Below are 15,973 nucleotides of genomic sequence, written 5' to 3'. Positions count from 1 at the left end.
TTTTAAGGCTCTTGAACTTATTAATGTGCACAGTCATAGAGGAACTATCTTTTACATCTAATTTATAAAATTGCATGAGTAATTTTACATTTGAGTTCTTTGCTTGGGTGCCAAAGATCCTATCAAGTTCTTCCCATGCTTTCTTTGCATCCCTAATGCCAGAAATATGTTGTAATACATCATCGAATAGACCCCAGGCAATAATACCTAGAGCTTTGTTGTTCATCTTCTTCTTGTTGGTAAATCAAACTCAAGAGGACTAAATGTAAAGGGGGATAGCATTAGTAACCAGTGAACATAGGATTAGGTGTGTACTTAAGAGTGTGCTAGTGTGAGTGACCTAATCTATTATGTAAGACAATATGCCCATGCGTGTGTAGGCTAGAATCTAGGAGAATACCATGTGTGGTGTGGAGAGAATCATGGAGAAATTAGAGGAGAGATTATAGGATCTGGATTCCAGTTCATGGAGTGATCGATGATGTCAATCTCTGGTCTATATATTCTGATTCTCTCGTGAATAAAGAAGTTCATATTTTTGTGTGCCTTCTATTGCTTCCGTTGCCTCATTTTTCAATATGGTATCAGGGCTTGAAGGACTTAGCAGCCGCAATCAAGCAGCTGCAGATTTGCTGGCGGGCTTGCTAGCTGCTGGCCATGCTATTCAATGCCTTCAATCCCTTGCAGCACACCAACCCAGATGCTGCCTTCGCCCCCCCTTGGCTTAAAAAGCCCGCACAAGGTGCCAGGCCTTTCATCACAGCATTGCAAGATACTGCTTGCACTATAGTTGTCCTAGTATTTACACCCATGATCATCATCAGCATCGCCACTACAAAGCCAAGCAAGCGGATCAAACGCTGAGCAGCTGAATACTTCATGGTGTCTTTTGGAGCCACACACACACACACACACACACACACTCTCTCTCTCTCTCTCTCTCTCTCTCTCTCTCTCTCTCTCTCTCTGTGTGTGCATTGATGAGCAGATGAGCATCTCCTCTTCTTCTCAAGAAGACTATGTGTAATCCTTTTCTGAGACTACTGACTTTGTTGTTGTGCTTCAGCGGTACTGATCACAAGTGCCTCCTCATCTTCGAGTCTGCATGAGAGAAGGCTGTTGCAGATTACAAGCATAACCCTCATGATTGTCACTCTAATATGACAGCTTTGTAACCCAACCCACAGGTGCTTCAACAACCCAACCCACAAGTGCTTCAGCAGACGAAACCCTCTAGAGCCATAGCAGTTCCGATGTTTTCTAGTAATATGAGAGCACCGAGATCTCTTGCCTTTGGATGCTACGAGATACATCCTTCCCCTTGAAGACCACAGCCGTAGGAGATGGCCGACTTCCTCAACACTCCCTACTAGTATTTTAAAAGTATTTAATTACTTTTCTCTTTTTTTTTGTCAAGATGTCTTTGAAGGATAATGACTTAAGCTTCAAGTTCTCTGGAACTTCATTTCATACATGGCAAACTAGGATCAAGTTGGTCCTCGTGAAGAAAAGTTTATGGAATATTGCAAATGGAAAGGAGAAGAAGCCTCAGGATCCTGCTCAAGCCACTGCATGGGAAGTTCGCGACAACAAAGCACAAGCCATAATCAAGCTAGAGTTGGATGATACCTACATCCATCATGTGGATGAATGCAACAATGCCAAGGACACCTGGGATATTCTGAATACTCTCTTTGGATCCAAGTCAAAGAGTTTCAAGTTTGGACTTCTAGTTGAGTTTTTCCGTCTTGAAATGAAGCGTCAAACCTCACTTGCTTCTCATTTGAATTACATGAAGAGTCTCCTAACTCAAATTGTCGGTATTGATTTACGAATTGATGAAGATATCTCAATTGGTGTATTACTTAAATCCCTTCCTAGTCTTGAATATGACAATGTTGTAACAACTCTCACCAATATGCCGGATCCACAATTAGTGGAAATAGAAGCTTCTTTGCTTGAGGAGGAGAAGAAAAATAAATTCAAGCAAGAATCTCCACCTGCTGCTACAAGATCATAAACAAGAGAGGAAGTACTTTACCACAAGGGATTTTCTGACAAAGGGAATTATAAGTACAATGACACCATCATTTGTGATTTCTGCCACAAGCCAAGCCACAAAGAGAGGGACTGTTTTTCAAGGAAGAAAGCACAAAGAGCCTATCTCATGAGCATCACCGACAAAAAAGAACATGATGAAGAAGAAGACCAAGAGCATCAAGAGGAAGAACACCAGAATCTCAACATGGAAGTGAAGAAGAAGGGGGTCTCTAAAACTCCTTCAACTTCGTTTGATGACCGTTCATTTTGAATAAAGATGTAACCCCGGCACATTAACCTTGTCTTGATATTGTATACCTATTCCAAATGTAAACTCATTGTAAGTCATGGCTAAACCTCTGACCCAAGTCTCCTACACCTTCCACACCACTGAGAAACCACGTCCCTGCGTTGGTCATGGATGAGCAAGTCACGTCATGCCTAAACTATTGTACATCCTGAGTTTGAGAGGGGGTGTTGGTAAATCAAACTCAAGAGGACTAAATGTAAAGGGGGATAGCATTAGTAACCAGTGAACATAGGATTAGGTGTGTACTTAAGAGTGTGCTAGTGTGAGTGACCTAATCTATGATGTAAGACAATATGCCCATGTGTGTGTAGACTAGAATCTAGGAGAATACCATGTGTGGTGTAGAGAGAATCATGGAGCAATTAGAGAAGAGATTATAGGATTTGGATTCTAGTTCATGGAGTCATCGATGATGCCAATCTCTGGTCTATAAATTCTGACTCTCTCGTAAATAAAGGATTTCATATTTTTGTGTGCCTTCTATTGCTTCCGTTGCCTCATTTTTCAATATTTTCATGCCTTTGTTTTAGATTGGTCTTCTGCAGCATCTTCCTCTTTAGCATCTTCTTTCTTGTCATCTGTATCATCTTCCTCAAAGAGATCCCAGATGTCTTTCGTCATGAGATGGTACATAGTTTTCTCCTTCTAGACGTGAAAGCCTTCACCATTAAACTTTGCTATCTACTCCATTTCAATCATCTTGGAAGGAGGTCTTACCACGAGGACACTCCAACAGTGTCTGTCCTTTTACAATGAGATTTAGACTTTCAAGGAATTGGAAAATTTTCAAATCATTACAAACTAAGAGTAGGCTTTGAAGCAGCTAAAATGAGATCATAAGATGATTTACTCTTAATTAAGTTAAAAAACCTTAAGTGCCAAGAAGCACTTGTTGAGTATCAATAGATACTAGATCTTGATGTTGGACTTGATGTTGTTAGGTAATTTTTTGAGCTTCCTTAGGCACTTCCAGATTTCAGAGATAATGCCAGAGTGATCAAAATCACTATTGATGATGGCACTTAAAAAGGAACAAGATTGCCAAGCTTTTCAAGTTTTTGGCTATGGCTTCCTCTAGGGTTTCAAACAGCCGACTATTCTTTCAGCTCGACGAGTTGACCATTGCACAAGATATTGCATGGGAAGTAGGCTTGCATAGTGAACTTCAAAAGCCCTATGCTCACAGGGTAGATCGCGGACTGTGTGAGTGGCGACAGCAGTACGACCAAGATCTGGTGCAAACAAGACAACGAGGTCAAATTCTCGTAATGCCAGGCTCCACAGTGAACAATTTCACACTTTGATATGATAGAAAGCTGCGTTGGGAGTAGATAAAGAGTTCCCCAAGAAGACACCTCGAGCTAAAATCACCTGTATGATGAGATCTAAGTGCTCAACTGAAGGTAGGTGCAGTCTGGCTATGGTGGCCAAGAAGAGGTGTGTGAGCATAAAGTAGGAGATGAACTCAAATACGTGTCCTAAGCTGGAGCTAAGCTATGAGAAGTTGGAGAAGCAAGGAGAAGAGCTAAACTAAGCTTACCATGGCTCTGATACCATGTTGACAAACATGGATCTTGAACACAATTTAGCTATGGAGGCTTAAACTCATAAGCAAGAGATATGAATACTGATGACTAGACACAGACTTTCACTCAAGTGAATTAGGTTCCAAGATAGATTAGCTTGGACTCATAAGCACAATCTTGAGTGGATAGAGTTACAGACTCTAAGTACAAAGTACAATAGCATTGCATTAAAAAGTGAACCAAGTACATGCTTTTATAGCTTTCCAGCTTCTCCACTATCCTCACTGAGCATATGGGATTCAGGACATCTCTTCTTGGAGCATACATCATTTGTTATTTCTCAACAAAATCTACATGAAACAACCCAAGGGCTTTGTAGTTCCTGAAAAAGAGCAGATGGTGTGTAAGCTAAAATGCAGCCTGTATGGGCTGAAGCAAGGACCACGACAGTGGTACAAAAAATTTAACACTTTTATGCTATCTCATGGGTTTACATGCAGCCATGCAGATCATTGCTTGTACATAAAAAAGGATACAGATGGCAGCCCCATCATACTTGTTTTGTATGTGGATGATATGTTGCTAGCTGGGAAAAGAAAGACTAGCTTGGATGTGTTAGCAGTCAGATCCAGTCGAACAGGTGCAGTCGGACTGTGCAGTCGGACTGCCACGTGGCAGTCCGACCTGGCACAGCACAGTCGGCTGCATTTAATGCAGCCAACAGGCCTTTTTCTGGCGCCCAGATCCTGGCTATTTATAGCCGAGTTTTCAATCTTCTGTCTACACTTTTCTGCTCGCAGATTACAGACTGGTGGCTCGCGCAGATTCCGTCTCTGTTCGCAGATTTCAGACAGGAGACAGTGCAAACTGCAGCGGACTTCGAGGTGAACAGCAGGTTGCATCGTCGAGGTGGAGACACGCAGTCCAGCGCACTGCGCCCGTGTATATATCTGCATATCTTTGTATACAGCACATTTTATACAGCAGATCTTCATCTTCTACTGTCTCTTTCTCTCTCTTCTCTCTCTCTGTGTTCTCTCTCTCTCAGTCCTACGCTTCCGCACCGTTGCACTCTGACATGGTATCAGAGCAGTGTTAGAGGGTTGACTGAGTGCAGAACCAACCTGAAGAGGAGTTTCTATCGCGACACAAGGCTGCGTTTTCAGCGTTTGAGAGCGGGCAGGAAGGCTGCGCCTCGGAACAAGGCTGAAGCGAGCGTGGGCGCGCGGGAAAGGAGTCCAGGTGGTGGATTTGCTGCTGTTTACTGCTGTTTGATGAGGAGGAAGTTTGAGTTTTCAGTTCTCAAGTGCAGGTTTTGCTTTTTCATCGCCTCCGGCGAGTGAAGAAGTTTTGGGACGCGGAAGAGCCCTAGCAGGCTGAGTTTTCACAGTCAAAGGGGGCTGCTTTTGTGTTTGTGAAGGCATTACAGGTGAAGATGTCTACAGAGATTGACTTGAAGTTCCAGACGATTATGGACCGGAAGGTGCCTGTCTTACCGGCTCTTCCCGCAGATCAAAAGCTCGATGGCGACAACTACCGCATTTGGCGTGTGATGATGTTGGCCATCCTTGAGTCCTACGATTTGGCAGAGCTTGTACAGGAGAAGATCGACCGGCCCTCGGTGAGAGATGAGTCCAAACTCTCTTCCGATGCTCGTGCGGAGTTGGCCAAGGCACAGTCTCATTGGGACAAACTGAATGCCAAGATTCGTTCCTTTCTTTTTCTGTCTTGTACTACAGCCGTGATAGCTCACATCGAGCACTTGACGGTGGCTCGGGAGATATGGCTGGAGCTTGATCAGATGTATAACCGGATGACCCTTATGAAGCGGGTTTCTTTGGAGGTTCAGATGCGGACCTTGTCCGTAAACAAGTCTTCTTCGTTGCGGGAGCATATCAACAAGCTTAGACAGCTTCAGATGCAGGTTCAGAATGCGGGGAAGCCGATTTCCTCCGAAGACATGGCGATCACACTCTTATCCCAGTTGCCGCCACGATTTGGTGCTTTCTACTCCACCCTTATTGCTTCGGGGCGGGAGTCCACTCTTCGGTGGGAAGAGTTGTTTCCTATGGTCTTGGACCAAGAGGAACAACTAAAGGGACAGAATGCTTTCAAGTCGGAGGCACTGACAGGTCAAGCCTCTCAGAAGAAGGGGAAGGACCAAAAGAAGAAGAAGGGGGATAACAAGTCAAAGAAGGACAAGGACAAGGACAAAGAATCCACATGCCATATTTGTGGAAAGACTGGCCATTGGAAGAAGGATTGCCCTGACAAAGACAAGGACACCAACAAGAAGGACACGAAGGATTCTGGAGTGGTGGTTGCACCCTCATCAGCTGCATTTCTTCATCTAGCTGTCATTGAGGACTCTACACCGAATGCTTCTGATGCTGCGATGACGGCTCCCCAGGCTCGAGAGTGGATCGTTGACAGTGGTGCCTCCCGGCACATGACTCCTTCATCAGATGGTGTTGCCCAGTTGCAACCCTCGCGTGGACAGATTCTCATTGGCGATAGCTCTTCAGTGTCTATTGCAGGACGGGGTGAGATGCAGCTTATTCCAGATGGACGTGGTGGTACCCATACCTCAGAGGTCTTGCATGTACCAGGTTTAGGGTATCATCTACTGTCAGTTCATAAGATTTGTTCCCTTGGACTTTGGGTGGAGTTTGACATTGATTCGGTGCGAGTCCTTGATCGTGGGTCAAGGAAGGTTCTCTCATCCGGATATGAGGAGAACGGCATCTATAAATTGAAGTCTTCCACCGCCCTCTCTACTCTTCTTCTTACCTCTCAGACATAGTCAAAGCTATGGCATGCTCGGTTTGGTCACCTCAACTATGATTATCTTCGAAGGGCGTCACGTGGACAGCTTGTTCGAGGGTTGCCGGAAATAGTGGTGAGCCAGCAGCCATGTGTCTCCTACATTCGTGGAAAGCAGCATAGGGATGCCATTCCCCACAAAGCTTCGCGGCGGTCTACTTCACCGATGGAGCTTGTATCTACAGATCTTTGTGGCCCTATGAGGAACGAGTCCTTGCGAGGGAGCTCGTACTTCATGTTGATCGTAGATGACTACAACAGGATGACATGGGCCTATTTCTTGGCATTGAAGTCAGAAGCTTTCTCCCACTTCAAGGATTGGCTTCTCTTTGAGGAGAACCGATCAGGCCAGAGATTGAAGACCTTGCGATCCGACAAGGGTGGTGAATTTGTTTCTAATGAGTTTGCTCGTTTTTGTGCAAATAAAGGTATTCACCAAGAGTTTGCTAATACCAACACTCCTCAAGAAAATGGCATTCTTGAACGGAAAAACGGTAGTGTGATCGAGATGGCGCGCACCATGATGGAGCACCGACAAACACCTCAGTTTCTGTGGGCCGAGGCTGTGGCTACTGCAGTCCACATCCTTAATCGATCCCCCACTTCGGCCGTTGATGGGATGACACCTTTTGAGGCTTACTTTGGGACTAAGCCCGATGTTTCTTATTTTAGGGTCTTTGGGTGTGATGCCTATGTTCACATTCCCAAGGCTCATCGTGATAAATTTGAAGCAGCTTCCCGAAGACAGGTATTTGTTGGCTACAGCTCCCAGTCCCAAGGCTATCGTTTGTATGATCCCGTTAAGCGGGATGTGTACACTAGTCGAGATGTGCGGTTTGTGGAGGTTCCGGCCATATCAATGGGTGAGGAGCATCCCGTTCTTGGAGATCCAGGGGAGAGTTGGGCTCCTGCTACAGTTCCTTTGGAGCCCGTGCCTTTTGATTCTGATTCTGTTTCTGACACAGAGTCTCCTGTTCCACCGGTCACCCCCGAGGAGTTACCACCGGTGGATATCCCAGAGTCTTCAGCTGATGAAGAGAGACGAGGGGAGGTCCGGCCTCCTCCTCGTTGGGCCCGTGACACACTCCGTGATTCAGGGATCGAGGGGGTCCCTGAGGAGTGGGGACCGCAGGATGGTCCGCGGCGGTCACGGAGGCACCAAGCACATTCTACGGAGCTTGTTTGCTCTAACTATTGTTTGATGACCCGTGTTATGCAGGATCGAGAGCCCACCTCCGTGAAGGAGGCTTTACAGTCCGCACCATGGAAGAAAGCTATGGAAGCCGAGTTGGAGGCTATTGAGAGGAATGGCACTTGGTCACTCGTGCCACGCCCCCTGAATAAGAAGGTGATTGGCGTCAAATGGGTCTTCAAGACCAAGTACCTTAGCGATGGTTCTTTGGACAAGCACAAAGCTCGCCTTGTTGCTAAAGGTTTTGCACAGCACCCAGGGATTGATTGTCATGATACTTTTGCCCCCACTGCTCGTATGGCGACTATTCGAGCTGTTCTTGCCTTGGCTGGCCATAGGAAATGGCTTGTCTACCAGTTGGATGTGAAGTTGGCCTTCCTCAATGGAGATTTGAAGGAGGAGATCTATGTCGAGCAGCCTCCTAGCTTTGGATCTTCAGATGGGAAAGTCTACAAGTTGAAGAAGGCCTTGTGTGGCCTCAAGCAGGCTCCGCGTGCATGGAACGAAAAGATTGATTCGTTTCTTCAGGCACAGTTGGGATATCGGCGTTCTAAGGCCGATCCGCAGCTTTATGTACACACTTCCGAGGCTGGTTGTGTGCTTTTTGTGTTGTATGTTGATGATTTGATTGTCACAGGTGATCATGCACAGAAGGTCCAAGAGACGAAGGCAGCTTTACATCAGACGTTCGAGATGACGGACTTGGGTCTACTCCATTTCTTTTTGGGCCATGAGATTTATCAGTCTCAGAGGGGGATCTTCCTCTCTCAGCAGAGATATGTACAGGAGCTCTTGGTTTCTTTTGCGATGGAGGATTGTCGGACCCTTTCTACTCCTACGGATCCGAACTGGAAGGCCACTTCCCATTCAGCTTCTCCCATGGCGGATGCTTCCCGCTATCGTCAGTTGATTGGATCATTGATTTGGCTCCTCAACACTCTTGTTGATCTTTGTTTTACTGTTGGGCTCTTGGCAGGGTTTATGAGTGAACCTCAGACGGTGCATTAGTAGGCTGCTCAGAGGATACTTCGGTATTTGAGGGGGATGTCTGATTTAGGGATTCATTATCCCGCAGGCACAGGTGGTTCAGATCTTGTTCTCGCAGGTTGGAGCGACTCCGATTGGGCCGGTGATGTGGACCACAGGCGGTCTACTACAGGTTACTGTTTTACCTTGGGTGCAGGTGTTATCTCATGGAGTAGCAAGAAGCAGCCCACGGTAGCCCTTTCGTCTCTTGAGGCAGAGTATCGGGCCGCGTCTTCCACCACATGTGAGGCTGTGTGGCTTCGGAGATTGTTGGAGGAGCTTGGCTGCCCCCAGACTCGTCCTACTTTGCTGCAATGCAACAATGAGAGTTGCATTGCTTTGGCACGGAATCCTGTTTTTCATGCCCGAACGAAGCACATAGAGATCCAGTACCACTTCATCAAAGAGAAGCTTCTAGATGAGACCATCACCATGGAGTACTGCAAGACGGAGGACAATCTTGCAGATTTGTTTACAAAGGTACTTCCCCAAGCTCTACTTCGGAGACATTCCAGATCCCTCAGACTTCTGCCTCGCCCCGGCTCTGAGAGGGGGTGTTAGCAATCAGATCCAGTCGGACAGGTGCAATCGGACTGCCACGTGGCAGTCCGACCTGGCACAGCACTGTCAACTGCATTTAATCCAGCCGACAGGCCTTTTTCTGGCACCCAGATCCTGGCTATTTATAGTCGAGTTTTCAGTCTTCTGTCTACACTTTTCTGCTCGCAAATTACAGACTGGTGGCTCGCGCAGATTCCGTCTCTGTTCGCAGATTTCAGACAGGAGACAATGCAGACTGCAGCGGACTTCGAGGTGAACAGCAAGTTGCATCATCGAGGTGGAGACACGCAGTCCAGCGCACTGCGCCCGTGTATATATCTGCATATCTTTGTATACAGCACATTTTATACAGTAGATCTTCATCTTCTACTGTCTCTTTCTCTTCTCTCTCTCTCTGCGTTCTCTCTCTCTCTGCGTTCTCTCTCTCAGTCCTACGCTTCCGCACCGCTACACTCTAACAGGATGCTCTCAAAAATCAGCTGAAATCAGCCTTCTCCATGAAACATTTGGGAAATGCAGAGCATATTTTGGGCATGAGGATTCGTAGAGATAGAATGCAGAAATTGCTGTTTTTATCTCAAGAAAAGTACATTGAAAAGGTACTGGACAGATTTAACATGGCTGACGCTAAGCCTTTTGGGGTACCCTTACCTCCTTATCTTAAGCTTAGCAAAGCCAACAGCCCAAAAGATGACGTGGAAGTAAATGATATAAAGGGAGTCCCTTATGCATCAGCTTGTGGCTCTCTTATGTATGCTATGGTTGCTACTCGTCCAGACATTGCTCATGCAGTGGGAGTTGTTAGAAGGTTTATGTTAAATCTTGGAAAAACACATTGGGAGGCTATCAAGTGTATTCTTCGATATCTCAAGGGTACACAAAGAAAGTGTACTTACTATGGGCAGGGTGCACTTAATTTGCAAGGTTATTGTGATGCAGACATGGCAGGTGACTTGGACACTCGTAGGTCCACCAGCGGTTGTCTTTATAGTTGCTAGTGGTGCTATTACTTGGTGTTCCAAGTTGCAGAACATCCTTGCACTGAGTACCACTGAAGCTGAATAGATATCAGCTACTAAAGCTTCTAAGGAAGCTATATGGTTGAGCAGACTTGCAAAGGATCTCGGCATGTCTATGGGTACTGTAGTTTTGGGATGTGATAGCCAGAGTGCTGTGTATCTGGCTAAGAATGACATGTATCATTCACGCACAAAGCATATAGATATGCGATATCACTTCATCACACAGATTCTAGAAGATGGTCAAATCACATTGATCAAGATCAAAACACAAGACAACCCTACAGATGTTCTCACTAAAAGTCTAAGCAAAGCTCAACATGAGCATTGCATCTGACTAGTGGGTGTTGGTTAGAGGTTCACTTCGGACCTTTAAGTGGAAGGTTGTTGAGATAAAGGCCTGGTTTAACCTCTGTGTATAGTACACACACATTATTTAGCTGTACATGTGAATGCACCCTTACGTGCCCTAAATATAAATGCATTTTATTCTTTGTGTACCAACACATTGTTGGTATACTCACATCGCATCGTACTTTCACTCTGCTCTCTCTCTGACTCTCTCACCAGCCGTCACTCTCACGCTCACTCCTCGAACTTCTGCTGCTCTCAACTGAGCTCCAACGCAATCACCTACCATCTACTGTCCAGTCACTACTGATTGCAGCCCATCACTATCCAGCCCTAGGCGGCTTGTTTTCAACCATCGCCTTGCTATTTGGAGGTCTCCATTTGTTGTGTGATGAAACTGATCAACTTGCGTTTTCAGCATCTAGTGCCAGACGACAAACTACTACCATCTCTCCCACCAAGGGACCACTGTAGTACCTGCGTTTTTGCTGTCCAACAAGCCATCTACATTAGCAAACACCTCTCCTGTTGTCGCCTCAATTCCTTGACACTCTATTGATCAGCATTTGGTGTTTCTTACACTCCGATGCTCCAACTAGTGGTCACAACACTTGGGATCTATCTCTGATGGATATCACTCTCCAACACTACATTGCTCTGCCCTTAGGCATTTTGTACACTCTTACATTCATTTACAACATTCATTCACTTCAGAGTTTCTTCTCTAAAGGTTTGTCTCTATGTTTGCATTTTGAGTTTTGAGTTTTTGCATTTTGTGTTTAGGATTTGAGTTTTGCTTGTCTCTATCTAAGTTTTTGTGTTTCAATCTTGGTCGCACATGTTGTGTTTCCTCAATGCAAACCCTAGCATATCTTCATACTCGTTCCATGGTGTTTAAGATGAGCAATTCAAGACACTTAATCCTTAGAAGTTGAAGTCAAGGCTCTTACAAGTCAAAGCTCCAAGAAGGAGGCTATGCATACAAAGAAAAAGGATAGCAAAACCAAGAAAGGAAAGGAGTCTGCTTGCCACATCTAAGGTAAGACAATTCATTGCAAGCAAGACTGCCCCAATAAGGACAAGATGAACAGGACTATCTACAAAGGACTCTAGTTCGACAAGAGTAGTGGCTACTCCCTCATCATTAGCATTTCTTTATCTAGAAGTTATTAAGTCTTCTACTCCTAATGCAGCATTGATGACCCCTCAATCACAGGAGTGGATTGTGGATAGTGGTGCTTCCTGCCACACGACTCCCTCTTCAGCCGTATCGCCCATATGTATCCCATGCATGGGCATATTTTGATTGGTGATAGTTTTTTAATGCCTATTCAAAACATTGATGATATGCAACTTATTCTGAATGGGTATGGCCTCTAACAAGTACCATAGTGACGCACACTAGATAAATGCAGGGCATGATTGGCTACCAAAGGTTTTGCATGGCAACGTGATGTGGATTTTGACAACACCTTTGTTCCTACTACCCACATGGCCACTACTTGAATAGTTCTTGACTTAGCCATAGAAGACCAAAATATTAGTTGAATGTCAAAGTCCACCTTCTTGAATGGTGATTTGAAGCAGGAGATTTATGTTAAGCAGCCACTTGTGTTCTCATCCTCAAATGGTAAGGTATACAAGCTTAAGAAGGTTCTCTATGGCCTTAAGCAAGCTCCTCGCGCATGGAACAAGAAGATTGATTATTTTCTTAGAAAGAAGTCGCAGTATCGAAGGTCTACATCAGATCCAAATTTGTATGTTTACACTTCAATCAAAGGGAATTTGTATGTTTACACTTCAGTCAAAGGGCGCATGTTGTTTGTGCTCTTTGTGGACTATCTCATTTTGACCAGAAACCATGCCCAAATGATTGAGCAAACTAAGAAGGCACTTCATGAGAAGTTAAAGATGATTGAAAAGGGTCTTCTTCATTTCTTTCTAGGTCATGAGATATTGCAGTTCGAGAGAGGGATCTCACTCCCCCAACAGCAATATGTGTAAGAACATTTGACCACTTTTGAGATGACCAATCGTCGCACAATCTCCACTTCTATGGATCCAAATTGAAAGGCTATGGCCCATGTTGCTTCACCAACAGGATGTGTCCTGACATTGATTGTTGATCAGATCCTTGATATGGCTTCTTAACACTCAATTTGATCTTTGATTTCAAGTTGGTTTGCTTGCAGGGTTCATATGTGAGCCCAAGAAGGTTCATTGGCACTCTACCTTGCAAATTCTTCAATTTTTTAAGGGAACCCCCAACCTTCGTCTATTTTATCTAGGAGGTATAAGTGATCTAACCTTTATTCTACAAGGCTAGATGGATTTCAACTAATACTTAGTCTGTTTTGAAAAAAGAGCAATAGTTGGCTGCTTCTTGCTACTCCAAGAGATAGCGCTTGCACCTCGTAGAAAACACTAGCTTGTAGTAGTCGATTGCCTCTTATCAACATCACCAACTTGAGTCGCATCTTCTACCACTTGTGAGACCATATGGCTTCGGAGATTGTTAGTTGAGCTTGGCTGTCGTCAACCGCAAACTATCAAACTTCTATGTGACAATGAGAGTTGCATAGCCTTAGTGAGGAATCCAATATATCATGCAAGGACAAAGCACATAGAGATCCAGTATCACTTCATCTGTGAGAAGATCTTGGACAGGACCATTGATGTGGAGTATTGTAAGACAATATAATTTGGCAGACTTATTTACCAAAGCACTTCAAGCCGTTCTTTGTCAACATTCCAAATCCTTGAGCCTCGTGCCCATGCAGGATCTAAGAGAGGGTATTAGAGTTTTGGGCACCTCCAAGATGGGCACTCGGCTTAGGAAGGCAGGGTTGGACACTAGCCACGTAGCAGGCAGCAGCATGGGCAGCACAATGGACAGCACAGGTAGCAAAGCAGGTAGTGTGCAGAAAGGGGCAGGATGGGCAGGTCTAGTCAGACTGCCACGTGGCAGCTGACCCTGGATAGGTGCAGCCAATTCCACCAATCATCCATTTTCCTGCAGGCCAACCTGCATTATTTTATTGTTTTCTTCTGGCCTATTTATGCCCACTTGCACTTGGTCTCTAGCACTTGTCTTGCGCAGATTTGAGAGTTTCCGGCTTTTCATACACAGACAACCCAAGCACATATTCTGCCTTTGTATTCAGCATTCAGCATTCAGCATTCTACTCTCTCTCTCTCTCTCTCTCTCTCTCTCTCTCTCTCTCTCTCTCTCTCTCTCTGTGTTCTGCGTTTGCATTCAGTCCGGTCATACGCTTCTGCATCACAGCACTCTGAACACCAGCATAGATAAATGCTCGTCAATCTGATAAAAAACATCAGGATGAAATGACAAACAAATACCAATAACCAGTAAAATAGAAAAGAACTGCAAAGAGTCCTTAGAGATGCAGTACATGCTCATTGGTAGTAACAAGGACATCCCATTATTTGATCTCAAGAAAAGCTCTGCCAATCAATGTCAAAGATTACTGTTAATAGCAAAAGTTCACCAATCACAGATAACTTCCAATGGCTACTATATACTGAGCACTTGCATGGCAATAGCTAATATGGTTTTCCACAATATCAGTGATTAAAAGTTATCTACAAATGAAAAACAGCCACGGAATGGAACACACTGCATATAAGTTATACAGCAGAAACATCAAGATGGAAGGATCATTATGTAGCACATGGCCTACTTTGAGATGACAGTGCGTAATTGAGCAAGTAAGAGTCAGAACCATCTACATGATCATGCAATTTCAAGGACGCATATGCCTCAGCATGTACTACAATTCGCCAACATAAATGAGCCAATCTAATGTCACCTATAATAGACTTTTAGACCTATCTAACACATGGGGAAGTAGACACTTAATATAAGCTATAGATGCTTGCCAAAAATAAAGAAGTGTTTTTCCAAACAACGCTTTGACATATTTATCTCGAATTACTTGCATAATTCTGCCTTGATGACTAAATCACGAGCCTGGCTTATGTCATTTCTGTGCTCCACAATTTTTAACTTCTCTTAAACCTCATGTGTGCATTACCTTGTTTAATATTACAAACAAGACCATTGACTTTATGTCAGCGAGAATAAGTTATCATAACATGCAAAAGCTAAAATTACATTTCATAGCCTACCTTGGATCTAGAGACTTTCTTTCTTTGGAACTATCTGACGAGGCTAATGAATCAGCAATACCATGAGTATCTTCAGTGGATATGTCTCCTGAATGGATCGATGGCACAAGAGAAACGTCCTCGGTACCCTTCGTGGCAGGATATCTTGGAAATGACTTTGATGATTTCTCTCTTGACCCATGCCCACCTAGGCCAACATTCATATTCCTCCATTTGTCCTATAAAAAGATACACCAAAGGACAAAACAAACATTTAGAATCATAAATAAGGAAAATTGCAGCTTATTCAAACACAAAAAATGTAAATTACAGAGCTGGCATCTTGCTATGTATGCTTACAACCACTTGGGGTTACACCAGAATATCACAAGGTCCGTTCACCACACCCAAAACACTATCGTCCCCAAAGGAAAAGTAAATTACTTACAGATATAGAAGCAAACTCTTGTCTTTATTGTTTGAAGGAAACAAGAGAAGTAAAGATCCTGAGTGTTCATGCGATTAAAAGCCACAGACAAGACGTTGTCTCTATTGATAATGATTTCAAGGTGGCATCTGATCATTCTGAGTCACTCCCCAACACAGCACTAATATATCAAGGCAATATAACATATTGCCACAAAACCATCTATTCCACATCATAATGAGGTTCACTCACTGCTTTATAAGTTTTCATAAGCCCCATTCACTACACCCGAAACACCATCATCCATCCCCATAGGGAAAGCAATTTACTTACAAATAAGAGATGAACCACTTTCCTTTTTTTTGGAGGGGGGAAGGGATCTCGTTTTTTTCTTTTTCACACCTATTTTAAACCCTGGAAAGAATCAGGATAGAGGTCGCAAACGAAGAAATTGTCATAAAGTTTCTTAAAGGCATTATGGTTTGGGGAAAGGGGGGGGATGCTGTGGGCACACACACTCATGTACTTGAACACCAGAGACTGAGAGCTTTGTCTCTATTTATAATGATT

At 44.3% G+C, this 15,973-nt stretch overlaps 1 protein-coding gene across 3 annotated transcripts in view; it reads right to left on the bottom strand.

Annotated features, from left to right (window-relative positions):
- Nucleotides 1–15,973, bottom strand: part of LOC148019981 (single myb histone 1-like) — a 104,386-nt gene that overhangs the window by 85,724 nt on the left and 2,689 nt on the right. For all 3 annotated transcript variants that reach the window (XM_087700220.1, XM_087700221.1, XM_087700222.1), the window contains exon 2: nucleotides 14,998–15,215. In XM_087700220.1, coding sequence (XP_087556346.1) covers nucleotides 14,998–15,215 — 218 coding nt within the window. The remainder of the gene's footprint in view (nucleotides 1–14,997; nucleotides 15,216–15,973) is intronic.

The sequence above is a fragment of the Lygodium microphyllum genome, chromosome 19, assembly GCF_053477565.2.
Source record: "Lygodium microphyllum isolate KBCC chromosome 19, Lygodium_microphyllum_v1.1.10, whole genome shotgun sequence".
In the NCBI taxonomy this organism is placed as follows: domain Eukaryota; kingdom Viridiplantae; phylum Streptophyta; class Polypodiopsida; order Schizaeales; family Lygodiaceae; genus Lygodium; species Lygodium microphyllum.
Note: the sequence above shows the minus strand (reverse complement) of the source record. Positions and strands in the feature narration are given on the sequence as shown.